General features: G+C 38.5%; 1 protein-coding gene across 1 annotated transcript; it reads right to left on the bottom strand.

Moving 5' to 3' along the window:
* Positions 1–599: 599 nt before the first annotated feature.
* LOC127688319 (tripartite motif-containing protein 43A-like) lies at positions 600–6,594 on the bottom strand. Its single transcript, XM_052186827.1, has 6 exons — positions 6,187–6,594; positions 5,489–5,584; positions 4,525–4,758; positions 3,322–3,344; positions 2,571–2,662; positions 600–1,093 (listed from the first exon to the last, which is right to left on the bottom strand). Exons 1-6 carry the CDS (start codon positions 6,592–6,594, stop codon positions 600–602), a joined length of 1,347 nt encoding a protein of 448 aa, XP_052042787.1.
* Positions 6,595–11,816: the final 5,222 nt, after the last annotated feature.

The raw sequence follows: 11,816 nt of genomic DNA on the forward strand, positions 1-11,816 counted from the left end.
CTATACAGAGAAACCCTGTCTGGAAAAAACCAACTCCAAAAAAAACAAAAAATAAATAAATAAATAAATAAATAAATAAATAAATAAATAAAAATTATATCATTGTAATATTTGTCCTAGTTAGGGTTTTACTGCTTTCAACAGACCCCATGACCAAGGCAAGTCTTAAAAAGGACAATATTTAAATAGGGCTGGCTTACAGGTTCAGAGGGTCAATCCATTATCATCAAAGTGGGAGCATGGCAACATCAAAGTGGGAGCAGGCATGTGCAGGCAAAACTGAGGATTCTTTTTTCATTGTTGTTGTTGTTAGTTTATTGAGACAGGGTTTTTACTGTGTAGCCCTGGCTGTCCTAGGAGAGCTGAGGATTCTACATCTTCATCCGAAGGCTGCTAGTGGAAGACTGGCTTCCAGTCAGCTAGGATGAGGGTCTTAAGGCCATAACCACAGTGACACACATATTCCAACATGGACACACCTTCTAATAATGCCATTCCCTGGGCCAAGCATATACAAACCATCACAATATTTAATCACAATAAAGAGGGGACACATTATCATAGAAAAGCACTAGCATACTGGATATAGCTTCCTATGATCATGTGTAGACAGTACAGTAGTAAGGCCTGACAGTGCAATGGAAAGTTCCAGGGCAGTAGCTGTATATGAGGGAACTCTGGGTTACATCCAGGAAACTCACACATCCACCCTCACAATCAAGGAACACGCCAACCTGACCAGTTGGTTTCTCTATGTGGTGATGAAATGTTGGGCAGGTAGTGAGGAGACTGTAATGATCACCGTCCTTCAAACACACAAGAAGAAATGCTCCTTCAGATCCAATCTCAAAATTTCTCTTTTTTAACCAGACATTGTCACAGACCCCTGCAGCCCATTGCTCATGGTCCTTCAAATCCAGCTCCCAGTAATGTTTTCCAGTGGTAAAGCTCTCTGCTCCCCAGGAAGCACGATAGGATTCAGGTACAGCCAGAAATGGATGTTCATTGCAAGGTCTAGAGGTGAATCTTCTGACACCAAAAACTAAGCTTGGGTAACAGTTGTATATGATCAAATTTTGAAAGAAAACCTTCACTGTAGGAAGAGACAAAATTTTAGTTAGCTGGGCCGTGGTGGCACACTCCTTTAATGCCAGCACTTGGGAGGCAGAGGCAGCGGATTTCTGAGATTGAGGCCAGGCTCGTCAACAGAGTGAGATCCAGGACACCCAGGACCACACATAGAGAAACCCTGTTTCAAACAAAACAAAACAAAAAATCAAAAAAAAGAAAGAAATTTTAGTTAAAAACAAATATTTACATTTGTCGGGTGTGAGAGAGAGGGGTCCCTAGAGATTTCCTGGGTTTTAAAAATAGAAAGGCTAAGACTGGAAGGGTGGGTATAGCCCAGGTAAATCAAAGTCAAGAGGTTTCCCAAAGAAACAGAATGAGCACATAATGAAAACTGCTTTGAAAATCTATAGAAGCTGCAGAGGTAGAAGCCACAGCACAGAACTGCACAGTTCTGTCAGGGGCTTTAGTTACACCAGGCAAAAAAGCTGTGTCAGTGCAATGAGGACCCCTGAAGGCTGTACCCCTGAGTCTCCATGAAAAGTTATTCCTTTGTCCTAGGTCATGATTGCTTTCATCTTATGGTTTTGATTTTCATCCCACTATGCAGATTTGTAAGATAAATCTAAGCATGCATTAGAAGTTATTCCCTAGTAGCAATTGTCTGCATTTAATTAAACCCTGGTTGCTCTGATATTCTTTCCTTGTGATGTTACAATCCACATTTTGATCTCCAAGTGTGATTCAGACTGCTCCATGTCTTATCAACTTATTGTATTTTTATTGCCTGTGATATATGACTTTGTCTATTTGGGTTTTGTGTGTGCATGTGCATGTGTGATCATTTCTGTAGATTCTTTGAGACAGGATTTCCTGCTATATACACTTGACTGGCATGGAACTCACTATGTCAATCTATCTGGCCTCAAACTCTTGGGCAATCCTCCTGATTCCATGTTTTTAATACTGGGATTACAAGTAGGTGCCACTATATCTTGTGAATTTTTAATCTATGGAGTATAATACACTGTGAAAATTCAACTGAAAGGTGAGCATGGTTTCACGTGTCTTTAATTAAAGCATTCCAGAGCCAGAGGCAGGTGGATCTCTGTGAGTCCCAGCCCAGCCTGGTTTACAGAGCTAGTCCCAGAATAGCCAGGGATACAAAGAAAAATAATGTCTCTAAAATAAAAAAAATCAATTGCTAAAATATTTAATAGAAATCATACAAATATTTTAATGGCTTAATATATATTAAACTGTCTTGAATTAATCATTCTCTGTGTCTCAAGGAACTAGTGATATTATATTTTAAGCCTGAATCATGTACATCATTAAATTGGTATTCATTAATCTTTGTTTGTGAAAAAAAATCTACCTAAATATGATTACAATGTGGCTTAACTAGACATATATTTTTAGGGAATTAAAATATTCATTGTACAAAGGTCATCTCACTTTTGAAGGGCAACTCTGGTCATAATATCAGTGCTGACACTCACCTTGGAAGTACTTGAACCTTGCAGTCAGCCCTGTATTAGGATGGGCACTGAGTTTTGGTTTCATTCTCTGTGTCAGCAGCACTAACTCACTCCTGCAAGGAGAAGATATTGATTGTCATGTGCTACAGACATCATCCCAGCACTGAGGAGAAATCTTCACTGGGAGCTAAGTATTAAAACCCTTGTCACATAACCTGACAACTGAAGTTCAATCTCAGGAACCCATGGTGTAAGGAAAGGACAGACTCCTGAGAGTGCTTCTGTGTCCCGCACACATTTGCACTCACCTAGGTATTCCTAACAAATCAAATTAATAAAAGGAAACACCTCAACATTTTTCACACAGAACATTTTCTGATATTAAAGAAACCCCATGGTCAGGAGACAGGGTGGCTTCCTCTTAGATGCTCTCTCTCAAGCCCTTCCTGTTACCAACCTCTTTCCCATGCTTCCAGCCCCTTTCTTCTACTACCAGGAAAGTACAGCCCATGGGCGTCAATGATTAGGATTTGAAAATGACACATTTTAGTTCAAGACCATTACATACACTGCTTCATTCATAGAGAAAAAGAAAAGACACTGTCTGGTAACGCCAAACAGGCATCATATCCATGAATATAATCCCAAACCCATCATCCATAAACAACTAAGTATTTGCTATACGAAGTATATTTGTACATTGCTAAGAGGGCTTGTTCAGCTTTGTAATTTAGTTCAGGGTATCCTGGCTTACACTGAGGATTAAACTCACCTTCTGAACAAGTCATCCAAATCCTGCAAACAAAACAAGAGAAGTTTAGATATCTGAAGGAACAGCCCACAATATCGTTCTATATATACATATTTTTTTAGAGATTTATTTATTCATTTTATGTATATGAGTACACTCTTGCTCCCTTCAGACACACCAGAAGAGGGCATCAGATCCCATTACAGATGGTTGTGAACCACAATGTGGCTGCTGGGACTTGAACTCAGGACTGCTTGAAGAGCAGTCAGTGCTCTTAACCACTGAGCCATCTCTCTAGTCCATAAAGTTTTATATATAAAGATAATTGCCAGTTGTCACTACACTGATTCATCCTGCAAATGTATTTTCAGGTCCCAGGGTAATGACATGGATTAGCATATGGAAGGAATATTTAATGAAATCAGACTGTGAGAATATTTGAGAAGCATATAGGTAGGAGTTATACACTGCTTTGTAACACGCAGTTGTCTGCAAAGAGGACTTTCTTTGATCTTGTACATAAAGCATGGGATACGTTCATTAAAGATACTTTAAAACTGAGGCCTAAGCCCTACATGGTGCCTCATATCTGTAACTCTAGAATTTTGGGTTTAGGTCTCAGGAATCCTGTGAATCTGAGGCCCATTGTGCCAATAAAGAAGAACATATATCTGCCGGGAGGTGGTGGCACATGCCTTTAATCCCAGCACTTGGGAGACATGTAGATTTCTGAGTTCGAGGCCAGCGTGTTGTACAGAGTGAGTTCCAGGACAGACTGAGTTACATGAGAGACCCTATCTCAAAAACAAAAACAAAAACAAAAACAAAAGAAAAGAAGACAGAAGAACATATATCAAATCCCTCACCTCCAAAGAAATCTCAAAATTACAGCTTTCAAAAAGAACAAACTTTTTGTAGACTACTTTAAAACTGTACTAATATCCAAGTAGAGGTAAAATGGAGTGTTTGGTAACAAGAATCACTTAATTTGGGGTTTCAATGAAGCAAGCTACAAAGTCAAAAAAAAAATTAGATATTCAATGGGGAAACTTCTGACACAATGTCAACAAGCTTGCTATTTTAGGTTATTACAGAAATTATCTCTCCAGATTTTTCTTAAAACCTGATAATAAGTAGAGGGGATATAGAAAGGGATCTCACATGTAACAGTCACGGGTGTGGCCTCAGACAATAAAGCTGTTTCAAGCCCTCTTCCATGCCTACCTGCAGCAGCAGCACCTCATATGGCTTCTGAGACATTGCCTTCAGCTTCTGATACATTTCTATTAGTTGACTCCTCTTGTGGACCATCATGGCTTCACTTTTCTTGAACTCCTCTAAAATAGTGTTGCTTTGATTTTTCATACACACCATATATTGATTCTCTTCTTCTTTGAGAGGTGGATGTAGTTTGCTATACTCTGACCTGATCATTTCCCCCCGTAGGGCCACATAGTGCTGAAGAAAAAGGGACATCCTAGATCACATCTGGAGAGTATTTGATCCTCTCCACTGAGTTCTTCTATGTTTAAATTCACCTACAGGATCTCATCAGGGTGATGCACACACTGATTTACTGACCCCACTTTTCAGAAAATGTAAATCACTTGATTTTATACATTTCTTCATTATTATTAGAGGAAGCAAACAAATCCATCCTTTTTTCCCTTACCATTTTCATCTATTAATTGAGATTCTGAGATATCTGGGGGGAAAAGGTTTTGATTGATACAATGTTCACTCAAAAAAGCAACAGAGGCAAAAGCAGGCAGATTTGTGAGTTTGAGGGCAGCCTAGTTTACAGAGTAAGTTCCAGGACTGCCAGGGCTAAACAGAAAAACCCTGTCTCAAAAACCAAAAAAGAAAAAAAAGTGCAACTTTGTACATACATTGTTACCAAAATTACAAGTGGAGTTCATAGAGTCTGATGTACTCTGCTAAACACTCAGAAAATCGCCTATTAATATCAAACTTTTCCCTTTTTAAAAAAGATGTAATATCAAACTTCTCTGCCACACGGCCAGGCCTTTCTCTCTGTGTTCAAAATTGGATTTTGCCTTTAAGAATTTAAGGTTAACATAAAAGAATTTCCTAGCATCACTTCACATGTATGACCCTCAAATTGTGAATGACCAACTTTGCAAGATATCTGCATCTGGTTGACTTTACACATCACTCTCATACCCACCAACCACTGAAAGATTGTTCTCCTCTCTGCATTTAGAGTCTCCTGCTGTTCTTGGATCTTCTTCAATAAAGATGCCATTTTATTTTCAAGTTTCATCTGTAATAAATAAATAAAAGTAAATAATTATATAAGTAAATAAATGAATATCATCCTTACATAAATAATGTAATTTACCTAATGACAAACTCTAGCACTGAACACAATTAATTTATGGAGGGTAGAAGAAGAATCACAGTGCTGTTTCTATTTTATTTTAATAACTATGGAACTTTAGATTTCAGACTATAGAATTACAATCACAACCACCCTGTGCTCAAGTAAAGTGATGGACTGAAAATGATGATTGTCTGGATAATTAGCATCCGACTGGGATCCCCAGATGCTTCTAACCACCTCATTCCAATGTACTTTTGGGATTTTAGTCTCATGTCAGTTTTTAAAGCAGTTTTTAAAGATGTATATTTATGATTATACTTTTCAATGACATGAACATAATGAATCATGAAACTAGAAATGGCATTTATACTTCTGCACCTGTCATGGAATGTTTGTATTTTATCGTCATTCCTCATTCTTTGTTTAAAAACTGGCAAAATTTGGAGCACAGTGGATTCCTCAGAATCAGGACAAGCCTCTCCACATAGTCTGCTAAGCCTCCCTCTCTCAAGCTCTCATTTTTTTTCAGAAATATCACTTACCATTTGCATACAAACATGCACTTCAATGATGCAGTGTCTCTGACCTCTGTGATTCTGGGTATCAGAACACAATTGACAGAGGAGGACCCTGCTCTCACCAGGGAATGTCGTCTTTCTCTCCTTGTGGGTCATGCACTTTTGATCCTGAGAATGCAAATACTTCATGAGCCTGTTTTTTCTCACAGCAGATACCAGGTAACAGATAGTGATGCTATTTCTGAATGTCCAATTGGATGGTTGCCTACATATAGGGCAGAGGTCAGGGATTCCAACATCTTCTGAAGAAAGGATAAGACAGGCCTTGCAGAAGGTATGGCCACACCTTAAGAAGACTGGATCCATAAAGATGCTCTGGCAAATGAAACAGTTGAGTATTTCCTGGGGGGTTTGCAAAATGTCTGACTCCATTTTTCTGAGGGGGGAAAAGTAGAATTATTATTATTACCAGAGAGGAGCAAGAGACTAGACAAAATGTGATTCAACTTGTGGTTAAATTCTGATTGTGGCAATAAATACAGACTTATTTTGTTTGCCCAACAACTTTTCCCTACATATTGATTGATGTGACACCATTCTAGATCTACCATCTACATTCCTCCTATAGACTTCAGACCACATTGGTAGTTTTCAAAGGCCAGAGACATTCCTCTCCAATGTTATAGAGAAAAAATACCATATGGAGGAATGATCCAAGTCCATCTGCTCTTTTCACTGCAGGCACGTGAGTAAATAGCTCTTTCCTTTGTTGTCTATCCAAGAAAATGCACACTATTTCATGACTTCTCTCCTGAATAGCTTTGTTTGGTATCTGACTTTTAGTTTCTTATTCAGATTCCACTTCCCCATCCCTTGAATCTTCATGGGAAATATCACTCACTTCTCTTTTTCTGCTACAAAATGCCTAAAAGAATAAGAATTTATGCTGTCTTCTTCATGGTGAAGAAGAAATGGTGGCGGGAGCTCAAGGCAGCTGCTCTCCTGACTTCCAAAATCAGGAAGCAAAGAGCAAAGGAAAGCTTGCTCCACAGCTCCCCTTCCCCCTTTTTCCTCATTGGAGCCCTCAACCCATGGACTGGAGGAATGATCTCAGCAACATTTAGTGTGGTTCTTCCCAATTGAATGAATCTAATCCAGTAGATTTTCAAAAATATATCAGGTCATTTCTTCCTTTTTTTTTTCCGAGACAGGATTTCTCTGTGTAGCCTTGGCTGTCCTGGAACTCACTCTGTAGGCCAGTATGGCCTGGAACTCAGAAATCCGCCTGCCTCTGCCTCCCAAGCACAGCAATTACAGGTGTGTTCCACCATGCCTGGCTTATCAGGTCAAGTCTAAAGCAATCCTGCTACCCTCAAGTTGAACACAAGGTAAATTCTTTTTTAAATATTTATTTATTTTTTATATATGTTAGTGTACTGTCACTGTCTTCAGACACACTAGGAGAAGGCATTGGATCCCCATTAGAGAAGGTTGTGGTTGCTGGGAATTGAACTCAAGACTTCTGGAAGAGCAGTCAGTGCTCTTAACTGCTCAACCATGCCATCAGCCCAGGGGCAATTCTTTGTAGACTCTTGTTTACTTCCCCAAAAAACAACTCCTGCCTTGAGTTTGTAGGAAGAAATCTTGAAGTATAAATGAAGCTCACGTGTCTATGTGAGACTTGGTTATCTAACCAACAGGTATGCATTTCCCATCTCTTTTAACATTTACATGTAGAAATAATCATCCCAGCAGATGTGGTGCATGCCTTAAATCCCAGGCAGCACTTTTGAAGCAGAGGCAGGCAGATTTCTGAATTCAAGGCCAGCCTAGGCTACAGATTCAGTTCCAGGACAGCCAAGGATATACAGAGAAACCCTGTCTCAAAAAACACAAAAAGAAAAAAAGAATAGAAAAGGAAAGAAAGAAAGAAAGAAAGAAAGAAAGAAAGAAAGAAAGAAAGAAAGAAAGAAAGAAAAAGAAAGAGAGAGAGAAAGAAAGAGAGAAAGAAAGAAAGAAAAGAAAGAAAGAAAGAAAGAAAGAAAGAAAGAAAGAAAGAAAGAAAGAAAGAAAGAAAGAAAAGAAAGAAAGAAAAGAAAGAAGGAAAGAATCTCAGTTTGATTGAGGCAAGTTTTGTCAAAATAATTAAGCTTCTACAGTTGGACACAGATTGAATCAAATGGCTTTAGCTGGTGGTTCTTGGCCTTCAAATTCCAGTACTAATAGTGTCTACAATTAGATTAGCAAAAACATTGGGACTCTAAAGCTGCCTTGCTTAATTTAGGTAATGTTCATGTTTTCCTTTTTTTTTTTTTTTTTTGGTTGTTTGTTTTTGCTTTTTTTTTTTGTACATTAGACATTTCACTATAAAACAAGAATACGGAGATAACCCAGATCAAACACAGAAATGAAAAATTGAACCAGATTTTAACCAGAATGTACTCTTATGAATAAGAGAGTGGTTAGTTTTCTCTGCTTTAACTACATGTAACCTTCCAATCTAACATTCCCAACTCTAGGAGGAATAGCCAGTTCTACCATCATGGTATACTTAAGTACCCATTTATATTGTGAGATTTCCCTCCTATAATTTACAACAGAAGAAATATTAAAATTCTTTTGCTGAAAATTGAGTTTTTACTTCTATGCTTTTCTAGATATATTTAAATTCCGATGTCTTTAAACCATTCAGAGCTTTTGTTAAGCATAGAATGCTCTTGAAATATTTTAGAGACACTTGTGGTGGTGCACACCTGTAATCCCAGCACTTGGGAGGCAGAGGCAGGTGGATTCCTGAGTTTAAGGCCTGCCTGGTCGACAGAGTGAGTTCCAGGACAGACAGGACTACACAGAAAAACCCTGTCTTGAAAAAAACAAAACAAAACAAAAAAGGAAAATAAACATTTTAGAATTTAGACAACATACAAAATTGAAAAGTATAATGAAAATATCTCTCAATACAAAATTGAAAAGTATCATGAATCTCTCAATACATCAGATCAATTGAAATGTGCATAATGATAAATTTAAAATTATCTATAACCTTAACCCACATTATATCCCAAGAAAGAAATCCAAATGTAAACTGAGTCAGGTTTTGCTGAATGACAAAAATACAACTAAGAAAACACCTGTTTGTATTTAGCTAAAAATAGGGACTATGAAGGAATTATCTCTTGTAAATTGTGCACTTACCCAAGCAATTATCCCCAAGCTCATCAATGCTTGGTAGCAAGACAATACTAGCTCAGTTCTGAGATCAGATCCTCAGAGCACAGGGGTCTAGCAGTGTCTGGACCTGAAGGTAGAAAACACACCGTATCTGATCTGAAGTAGAATGAACCTGGTGGGCCCTAGGACTGTGCTTAGAGTCTCAAAGGACCATGCCCACTTCCTCCCATGGTAGCTTTTACTAATGCTTCCAATGGGTGAACTTCTCTAAGTGGGATTATCTAAATGGATGGAAGGTTGGACTAACACTTTGGCCAATCTCCACAAGCAAGTTTCTCCCAAGGAATTTCTTGAATCACTGTTTATCTGGGTGTGGTAGCTCACTGCTTTACCCAGAGTCCAAGGAATTCAAATGCTGAAGCTGGAAGATTTTTAGTTCAAGGCCTGCCTAAAATATGCAGTGAGAAATTTTCTAAGAAAAAAATAGTAATTTTACAACAATGTTTTACTGTAACTACATATTGTGCAGTATGCTCATACTTTGCTTTTCATAGCTTAACAGGTGGTGGCACCATTAATCTCTGATTCTACCAAATATCAACATGAATATATTGTCAGTTCTTTGGGGATGTGTTACAACTTCTTTTGCTCATATTAATCTCAACTGCTACTTTTTCTAAATCTACCCCATTTACTAAAAGGAGGAAAATGCATGAATCTCCCTCTATTTATTTTGACTGTGTATAGTGTCATTAGACTTCAAAGATGCCTAGCTCCCCATCTTCAGTTCACATTAACCAGTCAGTTATGTGTTAATGTTGTAGATGTGAAATAACTAGGAACCTTCCACATCTCAGTCAGGTTTTTGCTTGCTTTACACCTGGAAGGTTTATTTTTTAATATGTTCTTAGTTAAAATAAAATGCCATAATTTTCCCTCTCCCTTCCTTTCTTACAGGTCCTTCATAGAGGTGGCTACCACAGCTCTGGCTAGGATTTTAGGTAGATTCTCAAAGCTCAAAATATCAAGGTTTGGGTAGATTTTTTCTACTCAAGAGGGAAAAAATCCTCACAAGAAAAATTCCAGCCACTTGAGTTATTCTTAATTCCAGATGTAGTCAATTTACTACCAAGAACAGCCATCACAAGGGCTGAGCACTTTGTATTGGGTGATCAGTTAGAAATGGGAAAGGATGGGTGGGAGGACAGGAGGAGAGAAGGGGGCTTATGGGGCTTTCAGGGAGTGGGGGGCTAGAAAAGGGGAAATCATTTGAAATGTAAATAAAAAATATATCGAATAAAAAAATAATAATAATAAAAATAAAAGAAAGCTTATCCCTGATACAAGCTGATTCTTTGTCTAGGTGTCAGAGCTAAGGTCTTCACCTCAGCAGCCAAAGAGCAGAGAAGCTGAATACCTGTCCTTACTCACTCCTTTCTTTTATTCCTGTGTGCCTAATCTGTTGGATGGATGCTCACAGGATGGCTCTTCCCTCTTGTTCTCTGAAAGGCCCTCATAGACATACCCAAGGGAATAGCCTGTTGATTCCTAGGCACTACTTTTTTATCATTGAAAATAAATTTTTCAGCTGGGCGGTGGTGGCACATGCCTGTAATCCCAGCATAGTGGGAGGCAGAGGCAAGCAGATTTCTGAGTTCAAGACCAGCCTGGTCTACAGAGTAAGTTCCAGGTCAGCCAGGTCTACAGAGTAAGTTCCAGGTCAGCCAGTCTACAGAGAAACCATGTAAAAAAAAAAAAAAAACAAAAACAAAAAACAAACAAACAAACAAATTTTTTTTTCTCATGAAGTGGGGCTTCCCAGTCACAGATGCCCATTATTGGGTTAGATGCACTGCATACAACAAATTCCTTTAATATATAGAGACATTCCATAATTTCTCTAACTCTAGAGAACCCTGACTGATATGGAAGTTGGTACTGGGGACTAGGGTATTACTGTGATAAGCTTTTTCATGTGTTTGGAGGAATGTTGATTTGGTGACTTTGGATGTGGATAGCAGTGATGTGCTTTAAATTGGGTTTAGTGAACCATTCTAGTAGGAATATGAAGACATTGGTGCTGAGGGTGATTTGAACTGAAGAAGGATCTCAGTATGAGGCGTAGAGGTTACTCTTGTGATGTTTAGTGAAAAAAAAAAGTGCCTGCCTTTTGCCCTAGGGCTTTTCTGTTTGTTTGTTTTTGTTTTTGTTTTGTTTTTTGAGGGTTTTTTTTTTTTTTGCCCCAGTTTTAAGAGTTTGCCTGAGAGTAGGTTGAAGAGACTCAGATTAATTGCTTTGATAAAGGAACAATCTCGGGCAGTGGTGCCACAGGCCTTTAATCCCAGCACTCGGGAGGCAGAGGCAGGAGGATTTGTGAGTTCTAAGCCAGCCTGGTCTATAGAGTAAGTACCAGGACAGCCAGGACTATACAGAGAAACTCTGTCTCAAAAAAACAAACAGACAAACAAACAACCCCCCCCAAA

This window comes from Apodemus sylvaticus, chromosome 7 (assembly GCF_947179515.1).
Source record: "Apodemus sylvaticus chromosome 7, mApoSyl1.1, whole genome shotgun sequence".
NCBI lineage: Eukaryota > Metazoa > Chordata > Mammalia > Rodentia > Muridae > Apodemus > Apodemus sylvaticus.

Excerpts from the sequence above, each read along its gene's own strand:
- LOC127688319 (XM_052186827.1), bottom strand. The coding sequence starts at position 6,594 with ATGGAGTCAGACATTTTGCAAACCCCCCAGGAAATACTCAACTGTTTC. Across the intron at positions 2,663-3,321 it reads TTGGATGACTTGTTCAGAAG|GAGTGAGTTAGTGCTGCTGA; the intron begins GTGAGTTTAATC and ends TTCTCCTTGCAG. Across the intron at positions 1,094-2,570 it reads AAGGTTCAAGTACTTCCAAG|TGAAGGTTTTCTTTCAAAAT; the intron begins GTGAGTGTCAGC and ends CTCTTCCTACAG.